The sequence below is a fragment of the Pimephales promelas genome, chromosome 17, assembly GCF_988280905.1.
Source record: "Pimephales promelas chromosome 17, fPimPro1.hap1.1, whole genome shotgun sequence".
Classification (NCBI taxonomy): Eukaryota; Metazoa; Chordata; class Actinopteri; order Cypriniformes; family Leuciscidae; genus Pimephales; species Pimephales promelas.
In genome coordinates, this window is record NC_142785.1 from 23,235,605 (window position 1) to 23,255,813 (window position 20,209).

The 20,209-nt window shown below is 37.8% G+C and overlaps 1 protein-coding gene across 1 annotated transcript; it reads left to right on the forward strand.

Annotated features, from left to right (window-relative positions):
- Positions 1-1,623: 1,623 nt before the first annotated feature.
- On the forward strand, positions 1,624-17,438 carry tbx21 (T-box transcription factor 21). The gene is made up of 6 exons (XM_039664903.2): positions 1,624-2,404; positions 12,093-12,247; positions 13,122-13,243; positions 13,427-13,585; positions 13,953-14,014; positions 15,649-17,438. The coding sequence occupies exons 1-6, from the start codon at positions 1,872-1,874 to the stop codon at positions 16,442-16,444; spliced, it is 1,827 nt and encodes a 608-aa protein (XP_039520837.2). The 5' UTR covers positions 1,624-1,871; the 3' UTR covers positions 16,445-17,438.
- The last annotated feature ends 2,771 nt before the right edge of the window (positions 17,439-20,209 follow it).

Here is a 20,209-nt window from a genome sequence, read left to right on the forward strand (position 1 = left end):
TCTCCGTAAATGCTTAAAAGACTGCAGGGCAGTGTGTTTTGTGCGTAGCGTGATTCGTTTAATTGCTGATACAGTAGATTAGCGCTGCTTCTGAGCACCATTTGTGTTCTGTACCTTCGTGGTAAATGTCCCCTGCGGGAAATCAGCATAACTAAGGCCTAAAAGGTGGTGGTCACTTCCACAGGGCAGGTGGAGAGTATAGCAACCAAGCCTGGTGAACACGTCACTGGGGCCAATATACGCTATCATCTGAGGTGTCAGGACCAATGAGTTCAACTGTGACCTTGTGAATTCACCTTGCTAGGAGAGACACGGGAGTTGGAATTAGAGAAATGACGGTGCGGAGAGGCAATTGTGTCATACCTGCACTGGGGGGGACAGTGTGTGTGTGCGTATGTAAAGTTTGTTTGTATGTTTCTGGTTTGGGGTTCTGATTTATAATATTATATGATATATATACAAATAACTTAAATGGACATTTTTTTTTTCTGTAAAATTTTGCCAAAAGCCGGAAATAAAAGAAAATTTTATGCATTTATTCATACCTTGAAATTGTTGTTTTTTTAAGTAAAAAGTTAAAGTATATATACAAATAACTTAAATCCAACTGAACTACAAGCTAATAAAATAAAATGATAAAAAGAAGACTTAAACAATACTGAATAGCTGTCAACAAAATACTAGTTTTCACATTACAACAAAGTGAGGAAGCTAAAACATTTTCTACACTGTATTTTTTTTTATAAAGAAAACACTATCTCAAAAAGATACTATTTAGACAATATTCATTCCTTGAAATTATGTTTTGTTTATAAGTAAAAGTATAAATGTAAAAAAAAATAGTGTCTTCTAATTTTTGTACATAAGATCAAAGTATACACGCATGTTAATTTTTAATATTTTTTTATTACCATTTATTTATCCTTACTACATTGTTTTTATGTAATTTTACACATGGTGATGTTTTATGTATGTCTTTCTAATATTACTTTTTGTAAAAGAACTTTAAGACATAATTTATAAACAAAATGCCTTCAAGTGCCATCAAACAGCTGGTACATCACCATGTAGCCACGTAATTTTGTAAAATATTAAATACTAAATAACTTACCTTTATGTAGTTAAATTCTGTTACATTTCAATAAAGATACTCTTGAAGTGAAGACTAAAATTATGTCTGCTTTAGAGGAAATGAATGTCATAAATGTAAGTTTCGAAAAGTAAAAGTATCAGTTGAAAACGGTGGAAAACGACTCACTCACGGTGACTGCATGTTTCTCTTAGCTAGATCTTTCTCATAGCATATTATAATATTATTATCACACTATTTTATCAGGCTATAGGAAGGTTTATTTTTATTAAAAAATATTATTCAAAAATCCTAATGAGTAGGCATATGACCTTATAGCCTACTGGATATTTACGCATTTATACCCCTAACTAATTAAGTTCAAGTATGCACTCAATGAATTAACATTGTAACGATTGTTCAGTTCTATCAAACTAAAGCCCCTGTGAAAAGGGGAAGGCCCGTCCTCGCGCATCAAGCCTATCACGCCCAGTCTGAGTGTAAAGCCCACCTCCGGACCAATTACCATTCGAGATATGGATATATCATAGTCTTATCATGTGTTTGAAGTCCGATTCCTATTCCAAAAACTACATAGTGGCAATGTCTTCAACATATTAAGATAAATCAAAGGGAAGATTGCCCAAGTAAGTAGTTAAAACTAGATAACACTGCGCGCAGTGCAGACAAGCTCCAGAACTTGCAGTTTATATAAAGATTGTATTAGAGACTTATTTTAAATGTTAAAGCATACGGACGGTAAACCTATGACACCACTAGTGAGCTCGGACCGGTGCTGCAGATGGGCGGCATAGGCAGGAATTTGTATCTCAATATGTTGAATGGAACAGACGCGCAAAGTTTCGCCAAAGACGCAGAATTAACCAGCCACCTGCACCGAAACCGCGACTTAACGGACTTCAAAATGGGCATCCAAGACACGAGGTTTTACTACCAGGACTCGATTCCAAACGGACAGGACAGTTTGACGCTGCCGTTCCACGCTGAGCACCACCAAAGTACGGGAGCGCAGACGGGGAGGTTTTACACACCGGCTCCGCTCGGCAGCTGTCACTTCACCAGCCGGAGCGGGACGGGACACACTTACGTTCCAGCCGGAGCCGATGCGTATTCTTCAGCCAACGGTAAAGACGTGTACCCGAGCAGCGCAGACAGCTACACGGCGTCTTTTCAGCACGGGTACCCGCGAGCACCGATGTACACTTTACCTGGTCTACAGGTGTCCGGGAAGACACAAGTGCTCCTCAACAACTACCCGCTGTGGGCAAAGTTCCACAAGTATCAGACAGAGATGATCATAACGAAACAGGGACGGTAAGAAGTGTTTTGGTTAGCCACTCTTTAATAGCCTGTCATTAGCACTGACGTTTTGTGTGTGTGTGTGTGTGTGTGTGTGTGTGTGCGCGCAATTAGAGTAAGAAACTGGTCATTCAGATTTTTAATTCCTCCTACTTTTGTACTTATGAATGCCAGCTGTGCCATCCAGGGCAGGTGGGCATGAAATCGAGTCCTTGGCATAGCTATGTGTCTTAAATTTAGAAGCCTAATTACAGAAAGATCTTTTGATCTAATCCCTTTTTTTTCCTATGCAGACCGCGACCTGGTTTCAGTTTTTGTCAAAAGTAAACAATTACTATTTGCAATTTGTCAAATTCTCTCACTGTTTTTCTCAAAATTTAAATTCTCAAATTCTCTCACTCTTATATAAACTTTGACACTCATTTTTAAAACTTAAATTACCTTATCTGACAAATCTGACATTATGAGAACTACTGATGTTTTTTTTTTACTGATTTATTTATTTATTTATTTTTGTTTGTTTTAAGAACATGATGACCAAAGTTATCACGAGTAATTAAAAAAAAAAATATATCAATAAAAACTCAATATTGTGACTAATAAACTATACTGGTCACTAGATATGGAGAGAAGTTCTTGTGGGGATGTTGACAGGTCAGCGAGCATTAATATCTAACCATAGGCTATCCCTGATGATTATAATCTACAGATGTGCAACACTTTCATTTCAGAGCTGCTTTCAACCCATACATAGTCAATGCATGATATGGATTTAAAATATCATCTGATAAAAACTTTATAATTATTTCTAGGCCATTACATGTCAGTTTGATAACAATAATTATCACATCATCTTTCTAGCATATGGAAATTGTGTGTAAATGTAAAAAACTGTTGCACGAACCAATAATATCTGAGCTCATCTCACCTGCCACCTTAATAATTATTTCTGTTCAAATATATGAGAATTGACAGCATCAGAAACAGTTAAAGTCGAATAGGAGGCTAAGAAGGCGGGGGGAAACTTCAAAGAGTTATTAAAAAATATTTACTTCAGAGATAAAAAGTAACACTTATGACTGTAATTTATTCAGTATTTTTCAGTATGCAGAAGATATCATACAATGCGCATTTAAATATGAAATGAAGAGGTTACACAATGTTATTATTTTAATGTTTTAATATATGACTGAATTTCACATTTTACATAGCATTATCACTTTAAAAGCACTGCTGCCACGGTCATCACTCATAACTGTTTTTTTTGTACTATACTTTTACGCACCATAAAAAAGCGAATCCTACATATGCTACATTTATAAAACAGAGATATGTGTTTATTTATGTATTTTTATTTTATATTATTATTATATTATACACAGATATGCATGCAACCGTGTGTACGGTATAACTGTTTGTGAGTGTGTAAGTGTGTGAACGCACGCTTTAGTAACCTGTAACCTACAGGCAGGGGTCTTGAAGCTTTTTGCAAACCACATTCAGAATAAATACATTCAGAAAGAAATAAAAAAACATCATGAAATAGCGCATACAACATGTAGTTTATTAATGGTATAAATTACAAAAGGAATGTTAAAATACTTCAAATCACCCTTGTAAATGTGCGTAACTAAACAGGCTATTGTGGGAACCGAGTGGCTTATAAATTTTGTAATATTTCACGTAAACGAGAAAATCATTTTTTATGCTATCATGACATTGATGATTACATTAATTTTAGCCCCTGAATCGTCGCATTTCCTGTTCGTATGTGATCTAGTGAAGTTACCTTTTCACATTCTAGAAATTGCACCTGTTTGAGTCCATTTATTTAAGTACACGTGATTTGCTGCTGTACACAGTATGTGCATTAAACATGGGGGTTATTTTATTGGTTTTCAAGGCCAGTGAGTGTTATAGCTCAGGTAATTCTGCCCAAGACAGGAAGTAAAAGTAAGGAGGAGGGGGTGGTGTGTTTGGGGGTGAAGTTGGTTGAGCACCAGTGAGACTGTGATGGCCATACACATCAGTGGAGGTAGCTTTGAAGTGCAGGAAATGAAGGAAGGCACTTTCTTCCTCTCTCTCGCTCTCTTTCTCGCTTTTTTCTTTGCTCTCTCTCCACTGGTCTGGTACTCTGTGAGCGCAGTGATGCACGTTTCCTCAGAAGGTGCAGTCCGAGTCAGGGCTTTGAAATGCACCGTAAGACCCAGGCTAAGACAAGAGCAGAGGTCTTCGGCCCTTTTCAAGTCTAACTATAAAACTGTCCCCTAACCTCACCCCTGCCACCAGGTTTCACAAACTTAAACAGGCACGGGCCCTCAGCTCTAAACATAGTTTGGTGTAGGTGAGCGTTGCTTTTATGCTAGTCTGAGAGGCAAATAAGGCAACAAGAGGGTCCCAAATGATACTAATAACGACTGAAATGAATGAAAATGTTACCTCACAGAACATTAGTGGGGGGAGGGGGGTATGAAACTACAGATGAAAGATCCATTCCACTGCATGTTCAGTGGTTGATAAATATTAAAGTAAATGAAAATAATATCTTATTTCAAAGTCAAATGCATCTGCAACATTAAAAGAGGAACTAGGGGTTTTCACTGTTGTAAAAGTCAATATATATAATGGTAATAAAAGACATTTTGGCATCAGGTGCTTGTATAGGAAATGTGAATGAGTAGGTTCCTGGTAGGTTTGGTTAAAATCATGTGAGTCATGTGTCTCTGCTTTATGTGTAAATAAAGCTGTCTCTCCGCTTCAGTGGACGCAAAAAGCTTGACATTTTCCAAGCATTTGTTTACTGGCTAAAATTGCGTTAAAAACTTTTTTAGGCTTTCTATACTCGCACACTGCATTGTCGCCTTATGGTATGATGACACATACTGCACAGTGAGTACAAACCATGCAGCACAGCAGAAAGTTGCACATGAATAATTGATCCGGCCTTCATTTGGCCTCCCTTAAATTGCAGCATTAGGTAAGATAATAAAGATGGCAATTATAAACGGTGGCTGCAAAAAAAGTATGGACACTTAAAGGGATGAAATTCTGTCATTATTTACACCACATGTCATTCCAAACCTGTCTGACTTTCTGTCTTCGGGAAACATAAATAAGATTAAATGACAATGAAAATCAGTAGTGACGAAAGTTGTTTGATTACCATCATGCTTCAAAATATCGTATTTTTTTGTGCTGCAGAAGATATAAATTAAATGATGACAGAATTTTCATTTTTAGGTCTGGATGATCTTAGACTCTAAACAATGCTGGGTTGTTTCAACACAAATTTGGGTAAAATATGGACAAACTCAAATGTTGGGTTAAAAATATTATTTAAAAAAATATACCGTTGAAAGTGAAAGCTGAAGTTGGTTTCAAATTCGTAACCCAACATTTCGGTTTGTCCATATTTTACCCAAATTTGGGTTAAAACAACCTAGCATTGTTATAATGAATCAACTGCATTCTTTGCATTGCACACTGTTAAGAAAAATATATATTTAATTTTATATTTAAAGTTGAAATTAAATTTTTAATTAAATGTGCTCCTTGCCATTTCTTTGAAATATTTGTGAAATTCCCTAGCATTTTTTCTGAGCGAAAATTGTTTCAAAGTAAATCCTAAAACACCATTTTTTGTTCAGTGCAAACCAATTATCTGCAAACAGATGATGCTAAAGCTTTTCTCAGAATAACTTCACTTTTCTGAGCCCTTTTGTAACTAGATTTCAAGGTGCTTTTAGTGGATGTGAAAAGTTCACAAACGCATAGCAGAGTAACCACAGATGTAGTTCATCACATGACCTATGCAAGGTAAACAACCACAAATGTGTTCAAATAAGTCATTATTAATATTAATTTAAAACCTGTCCAACTTCTTTTTTGTGTGAGTTTTTTCTTGAAACACGATACTAATATAACTATAGTCACTCAAAACCAAAGAAACCGTTGCAATATCAATGCATCGGTTTTATTAAAATTTTCAAGGTTGTCCAGGCTCTGCATAAAATGCAATCATCCTGCACCATTCAAGGTCTCTCTGTATAGCCTTCAAGCTTTCTTTCTTTTTTTTTTTTTCAACTAACAATCACATCCTGTTCAGCTCTATATGGTGGCATGGAGTATGCAGTCTTGCTGCAAAAAGCCCGACCTCAGAAGCAGCAAACTTGTTGAATAGTCACCGCTCACGATTGACGGCTGTGTACATGATTCCAGTGGAATCCCACTGACAGAAACAGACGAGTTGTGACAGTAGCACATCAGCAGAACCCTGTCGAGATCAAAGGGATCGTCTGTACATGTATCTGTGCCTGTGGTTGCTGCCTGCTCCATTTTCAGCCACTGTTTTTCAGCAGCCATGCTACAAACTCATCACTACAGCTATGACAATTCTCCAACATCAGCAAATATATCGCGGTTTCTGAATGTAACCACATTCACATAATTGCTTACAATAACCACGTAAACATGCTGTGCTTACTGTACATGCCAACCTGCTTGTGTATTGTTTAATATTTTACCTTTAAAAAAACTGGCAGACTGGCATGTTTGCAGAGGAATCAAGGCTATGAGGATGACACAAACTAGACCTGAACTCCCGTCCTGGCAAATCAATGACAGGCTCGGGGAGAAAGCCCCTATACCGGTCTATATCCAGACAGGGCTTTTTTTTTTTAATGGTCCCTTCCTGTCTTTTTTACTCTGCAATGTTGCGTTGATCACACCGAGTACGTCTTCTGCTAAGGGGAAACACATATGTATGAAAAAATTGTATCTTCCTAGAGTCCTGGACAGCAGAGGAGGCATTTTTGTTTGGCAACCACCTACTACCGTGTTCATGGCTCCATCACTGAGTCAAGGAGTGGCAGAGAAGTTTCCAAAGGTTAACCTCTAACTTCTTGCCGTAAACCTTAAACTCCTACTCATGCAAAACATTCCTCTCAGTGGTGAAGCCACTGGTTTCCCCCTCTCCAGGTACTGATTTCTTATAAATGTCTCATTTTAAAAAAGTATGACAATTTCTGAGGCTCAGTCAGATGAGGAAAGTGACTGCCACCGACGGTATAGTTATAACTCAGAACGAGGAGGCAGCCTATGAGCGCTGAATGATACAGAGACGATTCTTGGTTTCTGTTTTCACTTATATTGACAACTGATGTGGAAGAAGAAACCCTTCACCTGTTGGGTCTCTTCACCACCACAAGGTCCGACAATGCCATCAGGGCTCCATCTGAGAATGATGATTGATTACAGCTGCCCATGGGTGGGCAGTCCGTGCGCTTGTGTCATGCCACCCTGTAACAAACAAACGTCATCCCGCTCTAATCCTCGACATCACGCGTCCTTTGCCCTTCTTGAAAGAGAAACTTATTTCAGTTAGAAATATCTCTTAATTCTCTCTTTCGAAAACATACCAGTTGTTTCCACGCACTGAAGCTATAGTGTAACTTCTTGGAAACACAACATGAAATATAATGTGCAAGATGCACTTTTGCATATGAAAATAGACAGTGAAGTGTTGAACTCCGAAAAGTACGAAAAAGGGCAGATAACATAATTACATTGTACTGTTGTTATATTCTTTAGAGGAACCTTCCCTCTGCTGTAATTCAGGGAAACTTTTCACACATTTGTACATACACGTGTTGTTTTTTTCTGACATCATTGGTTATCATGTGTCTTAACTGATCACACTGCATGAGATAAATGATAATATCATTTACATTGCACTGTGGTGATGGCTGAGGAGAGATCCTTGACATGATTGTAAAGCTCTTTGGGTGTACAGTAGTACATATGTAAGAGCTATATGCATGCTTCATTATTATTATTATTATTATCATTACATACTGTTTCATTAAACGGGAAACATCAGTGCTAAACTTCACTGTTTGTTTTAATCATAAATAGCTGTTTTAAAATTGTTTTAGGGTTAGACTTACACAGACTTACCGTACAATGATGTTAAAACATTTTGGGACAGTTTTTGAAAAAAGCCTCTAATGTTCACCAAGGCCAGATTTATTTTCTACAATAAAAATACTAGTTAAATAAATAAATAAATTTAAAAAAAAAAACAATAAAACTGTGAAATATTATTTCAATTAAAATATTTTTTTCTATAATTACTTCTGTGTTCTATTTTAATGTTTAAAAAAAATGAATTGCAACATATTTTAGCTGTCAATTAGACAATACTCAAGTCTTCACTGTTACATAATACTTCAGAAATCATTCTAATATGCGGATTTGGTGCTAAAGACACATTTCTTATTATTGTTAATGTTGAAACCAGCTGTGCTGTTTAATATTTTTGTTTAAACCATTTTCAGCGATCTTTGATGAATGGAAAGAAATGAACAGTGTCTATTTAAAATATGTTTTCTTCTATCAATGTAAAAGTCTTTACTGGCACTTTTAATGCATCTAACTCTATATCCATGGCATGTACAAAGTAAAATGTCTATATAAAGCAGAACAAATTCCAATAATGTGACCCCCTGCTCTTCCCAATGGGGAAAAAAAAAGGTTTATAGTTTCACTCGAAAGCTCAAAGGCACAGAAGACAGAACAGAGAGTGAGAGATTTTTATAACCTAAATCCATTCTGAGCTGTATACAAATTATTTGGTCTATATCCAGTTCATGGAATTGATATGATACAGACAACTGCACTTGAGTGTCACCTGACAGGAGCATCCGGCTAAAGAGGAAACATATAAGCATGAGCAGTAGCCTGCAACTGTTGAATCCATTGAATGAGAGACAGCCGTGTAGCATTGACGTCATCTCTGGAGTGTATTAGTGAGACCGAAAGCATCATAGTATTGGGTGAGGTTGAATTGAAGCGAATGGCTGATGTCAAATGTTTGTTGCATCACAAGTTTTACCAAGGTGAAAAGGCACATAAACACGGCTGTGGAACATTAAATACTGGGTCTTTTGCAGGAAGTGTGTGCCTAAGGAAACTTCACCCTGTGGGACACACTGACCTCACAGTCACCTCCTTTCCATCACTGCACCGTGATCAAAATCTGTCTAGCAAGGAAAACTACAGCAATCAAGCAGATGCATCTCCTAACATCTTTTATTAATAGTCATATTAAAGATTCACATACAGCCTGCTCCCATTGCCTCTTTATCGCAATGAATGTGCCCACATAACTATTGCTTACCACCAAATATTCACCCTCATAGGGATCATATCAGATATTAATGATTTCATTTATTATGTCAGTCGATTTGTGATGTTCAATTTAATTTAATTAAAACATTTCAGCAAATGTCCCCATCACCTATCATGACCTTTATATAAAGGTAGTGTAATTTTAACGTTTTAAAAACACTATTTCATAAAAAGGGACGCCACCTTTATTAAAGGTACACAATGTAACTTTTGTCCCTTAAGTGGTTAAAAAAACTGCATGCAATTTGTGGAAGAACATTGTTTTGGTTGTGCTTCGACTCTGCGGATGAATATGGTTATCCTACTGCTCATAAAATATTCACCACTAGGCCTAAGAGATATAACCAGTTTAGATGGAAAGGATCTCAAGATGTTACTGTTAGCTTTACCTATTAATAGACACTGCACTTCATTGATAATAAAATTCCAGCCCAATCAACAATAATGAAATGACCCTTCATAATAGGTCATGCTTTACAATGAACTCTGTTAAAAAGCTACATGGCAATTTATTTGTTCAAAAAAATCTAAATGTTTAACTTCAAGTTCAAACAATCATCGAATGATCCTTCAATGAGTGCAATAATGAGCATTTTTTTAAAATCGTCTCACCTTTCAACAATCGATTATAAAAGGACATTTAAAATTATTAAGAAATTACTACCACAGACTATGGATAACGCCTGATTATTTCCGCAGCAGGATGTGCTAAATGTGTTTGTAACACGTTGATTTAATCAAAAATATCCATTAACTGGAACATTGAGTGGTCCTGTTAAACTGACGGATAAAGATTATTAGTAGTGAAACCTTTGATTTGAAATTATTTGTTTCAGTTTTTTTGAGTGGAACTTCCCCAAACCGAAGTACCTCCCATAATCTAAAACTAATTAGGCTTGTTAGTAAAAAGGTGGATACTAGACCAAAATGATAAAACACGTTTTGTAAGAAAGAATGATGATGCATCCACAAGTTTCCGAGGGGCGCTACTGTAAAAAATAAAGTGGGTGAAACTTCCCGTGAGGCGGCGGAAGTAGCATTCCAATGGTATTTTGTGTGTTAGTTAGCGAAGAGGCTAGCTGTTTCTCTGAGAATTATTTTACTATTTAAAGACGCAAATCTTTATGAGAGATGTTGTTACGGAGCTCAGGGACAACACGTGCTGTTCGCGGTTGTATGTATAACCGGACTAAACTAGTTCAGTGGCTTAAACGTGATTGTTTTGAACATAAGCTGAAAACGATATCAGAGTGATCCTGCCAGAGCCCGTCTCTGATCCTGCCAACAACTGTAGTTTCCATCACCTCCCAAAAGACGACGAATCTTCCTGTGTACATTTGTTTAAATTCTTAATATTCTATAAACTCTATCAACATGTGATTGGCTGTTTGCTACTGATGTTAAAGCTAAACTCAGGATCAAAGCCTGATACCAAATGTGCCAGTAATGTATTCAAGTAGCACATTCATTTATAATTTTGAATAAACTCCAAAGCACAATGACTAAGTGTGTATTTTTTATTTTAATTGTTTGTCAGCTCACACAACTGTCTGTCACCATGCCTTGATGAGTATTGATTATTAATAATGTTATTATAATACTCCCAATCAATGACTGCGGAGGGTAAAGGTAGTGTTATTTCACCCTTTTTAATTTTGTTGAGGTTGTGTTTCCACATCGTTAGCTAGTTTGGATCGCTATAACTTGAATGACTGTCAACTGTTGAATGAACGAGTGTCAAGCATGTCAAATCGCGCTTTGTTTACTTCCAACCGGAAGTCGCGCCCACTTTTGACGCAAGGCCTCATGGGGCGTAGGAAACTTGTGGATTGAATTTTTATTGAATATTTTGAACGTTGTTAATTTTAAACTAAATAAATAAATAGTGTTGGCTACCTTTAAAAAACGTTTTTTTTAAAGGGAGGAGGGGGACATTAAGCTGACATTAATTTAATTTATTTATTAAAGTGATTATATATAGTTACATTTTATTTTATATTTATGTAAATATTAGGGCTGTCAAACGATTAATAATGTATAATTATTTTGTGTGTGTGTGTATATATATATATATATATATATATACACATGCATGTATATTTAAGAAAAAATATTATTTATATATAAAATAGTTATATTTATATATAATATAAATTATATATAAATCTATATACAGTATATACATGAAAATATTTCTTAAATATATACAAGCATGTCTGTATTTTTATATATACGAAATAATTATACACAGTGCACTCACATATATTATGTAAACACAAACTTTTATTTTGGATGCGATTAATCATTTGACAGCCCTAGTAAATATACATATTTAGTTAGACAAAATCTAAAATCTTTTTTGAAAAAAAAATATATATATTTCAACGAGAATTTTCACATTACTGCATCCCAAATAACTACTCAAGTCCATGATCTCAAATTTTTATCCATAACACAAGAGCATGAATGTATTCCTCTATCAACTCACTGTGTTGTCTGATCTGTCTGTCAACAGGAGGATGTTCCCTTTCCTCAGCTTTAACATCAGCTCGCTGGATCCCTCGGCTCATTATAACATATATGTGGACGTGGTTCTCGCTGACCAGCATCACTGGAGATACCAAGGAGGCAAATGGGTCCAGTGTGGAAAGGCAGAAGGCAACATGCCAGGTATTTGATAGAAATACATTGCCTTTTCCTGGCCACTATCTACATTTAAACCCTGCAAACAAGATAAATGTCTTTATCTGAATTGTGGTTTTCACGGTGTGAGTGCTTTCTGAGCAATGCAAGAAAACTTCACACACACTGAGCTCTGTCTTTTTGTGGCTAGAAATGCATGAGTGTTTCTGATACCGCCGTATGCCACAATCAGAGGAACCTATAAGCATGTGGCCCACCACAACATCATTGCACTGCAACTGTTGTTCAAGGGAGATTGCATTGTAGTGCAGGTGTAAAACGCCTGCTGGAAATATACTCATACTTATGTCTTTCTTTACTTAAAGAAACGTACTCCTTACCTATCCATTCCTAAATACGGCACGTACCCATGCAGCAAAACAAAAAATATATATTCTAAGAACACTTATGTTGATGTCCCCTAAAGTTATGAAAACCTTACTTCTGAATGTTTTCTCGTCGTTGAAAGTGGCAATACTTTCTTTTAAAATGTTTTATCATGTCGCAAACATTATGGGAACGTTTCTTTTTAATGTTCTCTGAACGTTATAAAACTAATTAAAAAAAACAAAGTTTCAGATAAACGTAAAAAAAAAAATGTTTAGGTATAAATAATGTTTAGCATTTATGTATGTATTTATTAAAGTTTGAAAATAATAGAAATGTTTATTGAGCAGCAAATCAGCATTTGAGAAATTTGGAGAAATGATGCTGAAAATTTTGCTTTGCCATCACTGATTTAAATTACATTTTAAAATATATTAGAATTCAAAATAGTGATTTTAATTTGTAATGATGTTTCACATAATATCTGCATTGAGTCTATGAATATTTATTAAACTTCTTTTTTTCCCTTTTATAGGAAACAGAATGTATATGCACCCAGACTCTCCCAACACTGGGAATCACTGGATGAGACAGGAAGTTTCCTTTGGCAAACTGAAACTTACCAATAACAAAGGCAGCTCTAACAACGTAGGACAGGTAATATAATAATAAATCCTGTTAAGTCTTACTACACCATACCCACACCTGAGTCATCTATGTCAACATTGGTTGTAGTCAAACAGAGAGTACTTTTACCATTCGGGTTGAATATATCACCCTTCTGTGACACCATATCACATCTGCACTATTTCACTGACTATTGCATTGCTTGGTATACAGATGATAGTCCTACAGTCACTCCATAAATACCAACCACGACTTCACATCGTGGAGGTAAAGGAGGATGGAACGGAGGATCCCTTCCTGACCTCTAAAACTCAGACGTTTGTCTTCCCTGAGACTCAGTTCATTGCCGTCACTGCCTACCAGAATGCAGATGTAAGTCACGTCATCTGAACAGATCATGTTGTGGGTTGTTGTTTTTATTAATCAGATTGCAACTGCCACATAACCACTGCTTCCAGCAAACAAAGAGAAATGACATCACAGTGTGGGACGAACCAGATGAGATAGTTGTGTTATGTCTGCACATTGAGTCTGTGATGTAAAGGGTTGTGTGTGCTAGAGATGTTAACTGTGGCTGTAGAAAAGAGGATGAGTGTAATTCATGAATTATTTTGTTACGACAGTGATCTCTCAGTCTCCCTGACTGTGCTTCATGTGCCCATGTGGCTTTACTCTTACCCTCTCTTCCTCTCTCTTTCTCTTTGCCCTTTCTCCAACCCCTTCCCCTGCCATTTCACAGATCACTCAGCTGAAAATAGATCATAACCCATTTGCTAAAGGTTTCCGGGACAATTATGACACGTAAGTAAGCCTGGAGTAAATTAAATACATAAATATTGGTCTCTGTGAATCTATCTGTCTGCCTGTCTGTCAAGGTAAAGGTACCTAAATTGCAGTTAGGCCTACATGAATTTACAAATCTTTTTAATTCAACGCATTCTCATCCCATCATATAAAACATATAAAACACGTCATATAATCCAACGCACATGGCACCCTTTAGCGTCAAATGAGACGCTTCGGTTATGGTAGGTTTAGGTATGGGGGTAGGGTTAGGGTTAGACCACTAGGAGGCGCCTTCTTCCCCATATCTGCGTCTCATTTGACGCTAAAGGGTGCCATGTGCGTTGGCAACGCATTCTCACCCCAAGGCGTCACCTTTGACCATGCTTCAATATTTGACGTTTTAGGCGCCCTTTAGCGTCACTTACATGACGCGATCCTACGGCGTCATCTAACTGACGCTAAAGGAAAGCGTCTGTTAGAGGACGCGGTTAGGTTTAGGTGTGGGGTGGGGGTAGGGTACACGCGATCCTAGGGCGTCATCTAACTGACGCTAAAGGGCGCCTAAAGCGTCAGATATTGAAGCATGTCCAAATGCTTCCCAAGGCGTCAGTTAGGTGACGCCTTGGGAGTGAGAATGGGCTGGCGTTGGATGTCTATGCTTTGGCAAAAGCGTTGTATATGACGCCTTGGGATGAGAACGAGCTCTTTAATTCCACTTCCTTACATTTAAATTCAAATTTCAATTCTACATCTTGTTTGCTACCTCAATTCTGAAGTTAAAAGGCATTCTCACTTCAATTAATGGTAAAACAGTTTTAAAGTCCCCCCCTGTAGTCAATAATGTTATCCCTTAAAACATCTTTGATAAGCAAAATTACATATTTAAATGTTTTTTTTTTCCAGTGAAAAATGTATTTATTCATGCCTTAAAACTGAATGTGAAGTACAAGTGAAGTACAGGCTCAGAAACAATTCGATGCGTCAGAATGGTAATGTGTTTTATGCATCTCTTTCAACAACGTCGGACACATAACGGTAATTAATATGATTAGCCTTTGGCTTGCCTACGTTATCAAACAGCTAATAATGTGTTGCTAATTTTACACAAACCATGCTCCCGTTCACCATCTCAGAGTCAGACAGCTGCCTTCTAAAAAAAAATCTGCATCCGTAGAAACACTTTGAACAAATTAGAACGTCAGTATGTTACATTACATTGTAACATACATCATATACATAATTCACCCGCTATATTGCTAAATGTACCCGATTTTTCATATCAACAGAAAAATATACAGGATAACCTCCTGGCTTCTCTTGAGACCGTAGTTAATGATATGCAAAAGCCCACCCGCACGTTGACGGGATTGGTTTGTTTATGACGTCAGAAACACTGCCAATTACAAACCGTGTTTTTGAGACACTCTTTAGATCATTGCCGTTTTAAAGAGAAAATACTCAGCAATGGTGCTGACCTATGAATTCCCACTTGGTTTGTCTTAAAGCATATTTAAAACACCACATAGCCATATAACCAACATTAACAACTTGATTTTCACCAATGGGGGTTTTTAACATTAACGGATTAACAATTCAGGAGGTGTTTTGTCAGTTGAAGTTGACCTTTGACCCTCTCTTTTTTCATTTAGGCTGTACGCACCTCCTGACTCGGACCGCCTCACGCCTTCCCCAACCGAAAGCCAGCAGCTCCTTCCAGGCGGTTGTTACCCTCACCAGCCGTACCTGTCTGACCAGTACATGAGTCCCCTATCTCAGAATCGTTTCTACAGCCGAGAGCCTGTCAGCATGACCCAGCAGTGCCCCAAAGACCCCGCCGCCAGCCCTCACAGCCGCTGGTACCTGTCCAGCCAGCAGGGGGTGCCGGCGAACCGTTTCGACTTCAACGCGTACGAGAGCGAATACCCTTCCAGCAACCTCTACAAACCCTTTCCGCTTCAGACGTCACCTCACCAACCGCTGGGCTACTACACTGAAAGCCACTTTGCCTCCGGGCCAGTGTCCGCCGCCAACCCGGGGCCATGGAGCTCAGGACGACCCTCAACGCAGTACCTAAATCACCCACACCACAGTAAACCCGGGTCTAGCATCGGCTGGTTCCGAACCATCCCATCCCCAGCCGCGTCGTCATCTCCCTCAGCAGCGAACTCGCGCTTCCACCCCTCCCCGTCGCTCCTCGAGCCCCAGCGCCAGCCACTTCTCCAAGAGAAGTCCAAAGAGTCCGGGGAGGACACCTGGATGGAAGCCCCCTCGGTTAAATCAGTGGACTCTGCCGACTCAGGTCTGTTCGAGGGAGGAGAGAACAAGAAGAGGCGAGTGTCGCCTTATACGTCCAGCACGGAAAATTCCCCTCCTAACCGCAGCGCAGAGGCTTGCGAAAAGGACAATTGCAGTGATGCGGGCTACTATGGCTTCTACACCCACTGAAGAGCAACAGTCAGACTGGGCTCCTTGTACTGTCTCCCACCCACCGTCTGTCTGCATGACCCGAGATACAGGGATCAAGCTCTCTGTGATAGTAGCTACAGTGCCAGGTGTTTGCTGGCCCCTCTGTGCTTTGTGTTCCCTGTGTTAGATGTTTGGGGGTCATGTGGAGGTGTTCTGAAGGTCACGGTCGCGCAAGAGATGAAGACGATGTGACTGCGCTGAGACAATGGCCTGGAGACACACAGACGGACAGACCTGAAGATTTCACCGCACACCTGCTGACACTCCCCCAAAGGAAATGTGTCTGTCCCACTCATCAGACACGAAAAACACCTCACAAAAACCCACGCGCCACAAGCACACTCGAACAAACAATCAAATCGTTCTTGTCACATTCTTTAGAGATGGTTCTCGCAAAAATGAAAAGTCTGTCATTATTTACTCGCCCTCATGTCGTTCCAAACGCGCATGACTTTCTTATTTTCTGTGTAACACAAAGAAGACATTTTTAAGAAATTACAATAAAGCACTTCTAAACTTCAAAGACACAAAAGGCACCGTAAAAGTAGTTCATACATGTCAAGATTTGGATGAGAAACAGACATGAAATTTAAATCTGGTATCTGGTGTTTACAATTCAGACACGGCTTGTTCTTTCATGAACGCACCAAGTGAAAGTCAGAGCGGATGAATAATGATTTAATGAGTCGGTTTCTCATCCAAAGCTATCGTGTGGCTGGAACAAACCTGGAATTTTGTTCACAAGCCTTTTAATTGGTCTCTAAATGACATGAATTTGACTCACTCAAGATGTGATGCTTTGGACTTATAAGCATGTGCTGATGATCTACAAATTGGCTTCAGCTATGGTTGCTGTAACATAGCTGTTTTTCAGATTGTTAAAAAAAATTGTTACTGTACAATTTTACAATGTTGTCTCATTGTAAACAACATTAGACATTTTCATATTAAACATATTTATATTAAAACAGGCTATTGTTGCATGCACTTCTGTGCTGCATAAAAATTTAGCACAATACATTGTGCATTTGAATTTGAGCCTTCATTATAGTACAACATTTGGGTGTCTGGTCAATCCCAAAATGCAACCCTACAGGGAGCACAATCAATAAGCACATTAAAGTCTGGGCCACTCAGACAACATATGCTGGAAGAGCAGACCATGTGCACCAGCTGGGATTTCATCTTTTAATAGACAGACATAGCATGGTTGATAGAATGCATGCATTTCATCAGATTCTTTAAAAATATTAAGCAGCAATTGTTGACAACTTTAAAAGTGAGGAAACCCGTTGCCTTAAAATTAAGTAATAAAGATTCATGTGTAATTGAAAAAAATGAGTTATGTGAACCTGACAATAACAAAAGTTAATGTTTTGTAAGGCAGCGGGTTTCCTCAGTTTTTTTCAACTGATCACTTTTTAGTTTTTTTTAAGTCAACTGATCACTTTTTACAATTTTTATATATAAATCAAAAACTGCACTGCTTCAGGTAGAAAAAAACAAAAACATGCAAAGAAAGAGTTAAAGGTTATTAAGTGAAAGGGGAAAAATAGTGTGAGGATTTAAAATACAAAACTGAACCTGTATATGTAGATATCAGTGTTAGAAAAGTAAATCTAAAGATTATTCTAAAATCTCTCTAAAGTGTCATTGTGCTGAAAAACAATTTCACTTCTACCACGTACTGTAGAAGTAAAACTGGCATCTTGTGTGAAGGCGATTGTTTTAGACAGGGCCTTGTAATCCTCAGGTTTCATTTAAAGTCAACGGGTTAGGATAAGCGTACCAGTGCCAATCTGATGACCTGTAACAGGACATACTTAAACCAACAGCATCATGTCGAGGCGTCACCTATGACTGCATGCGGACAGACAGGGTGGAAAAATGGACACCTGGCAGGGCCTTCAGACAGACTATACATCATCTTTATTCAAACATACTAACATGCAGACAGCCCACACACAGACATCAGTGACACAGGAAGAGCGAGCCTTCAGTCGAAGCCTATCAGGCACCGCTGGCATTCAAAGGTGAGAATGACCTCAGACAGATAAGTGGGTGACAAGATGCCACTAAAGAAGACAGTGCAGGGACTCCTGGGACACAACGGAAGCCTGTGAGCTCCAGGAAACATCAGAACTGTCAATTCATAGAAACTGTCTGAGTCTTTCAGATCACACATGCAAATATGAACACAGACAGATGTGTATGGTCTGTGTCCTATTATGAAACCACATATATCTACATAACTTGTAAAAATAGAACAATTAAAAAATTATGATTCTTTGTTCAAATTCATTTTCTTCGAGGTGTTCAAGTTTCCTAGAAATTGTAACATGCTGCAAAAACCGACATGGTCTCATTATTTTTTTTAAGTCAGCCATCTGACTCTAACTGCCTCTATATATTTTTCATATATGTATTTTGATGCAAAACCAAGTGAAATAAGAGTAATATGGTTTAGACTGCATTATATTATTTGCTGAATTAAAAAGCCATTGCCAGATATAATGCTTGGTTGTTTAACGTATACCTTGCAATTTAGATGCTGGGGAATTTGCAATAGGCTATTCTACAAATGTAATAATTTGAAGGAATTCATTTGCTTATGGGTTTATTAAGGTTAGTTATTACGAATTGTAAAATAAACAAAATGGCTCAATATTATTAAAAGGGATAGTTTACTTTGAAATTAATTTTTGATGTTTTAGCTTACCTCAAGGGCATCCAAGATGTAGGTGTCTTTGTTTCCACAGGATTTTCAATTTTGACATTTTTTGGTCAAACTGCTGTTGTCTGTTCTGTCCTATAATGCAGTTTTAGGGGGTCCACCTCAAAGAGCATGCACAGAGAAGTAAAAATTAAACATGATTTAATGACTTGTGAATGTAAGTACACACTGATGGCCTAAGACACAAACGCGGTTTGTGTGTGAAAACGAACAGTATTTATATAGTTTTTACCTCTTGTTAACAGCCGTCGAACCGATCTGAATCAGATGTCCAACTGACTGAACCAGAACCCTCTCCAGACGTTACGCCGGAAGTGATCTCTCGCGCGTCAACCATATAGATATGTCACGCATTGTTTACACGGAGATTTCGGAAGTTTTATCTTTCACTAACGTTACATACATTTAGATATATCGAAATCGTCTTCCATTGCGATTTCCCGTATATCTAAATATGTTTAGTGAAAGGTAAAACTTCCGAAATATCCGTGTAAACAATGCGTGGCGTGACATAGACGTGCGAAAGATCACTTCCGGCGTAACATATTCTGGATACGGTTCAGTTGGACATCTAATTCAGATCGGTTCGACGGCTGTTAACAAGAGGTAAAAAGTATATAAATATCTAATTGAAAATTTATTTATTTTTTATTACGCGTCTTAGGCCATCAGTGTGTACTTGCATTCACGAGTCATTAATTTGGACTGTTTAATTTGGACTTCTCTGTGCATGCTCTTTGATGTGGACCTCCTAAAACTGCATTATATGACTCACAGACAACACCGGTTTGACCGAAAAATGTCAAAATTGAAAATACTGTGGATACAACAAAGACATTTACATCTCAGATGCCCTTGAGGTAAGCTAAAACATATCAAAAATTAATTTCAATCCCTTTAACTGACAATAACTGATACAGAACAAATTTGTACTTTAAAGTGCAATTAAAGTGTTTCTATGTTAATTTAAAAGATGTGTAATTAATGCTCTTGTTTGGGTTTTTTTTATA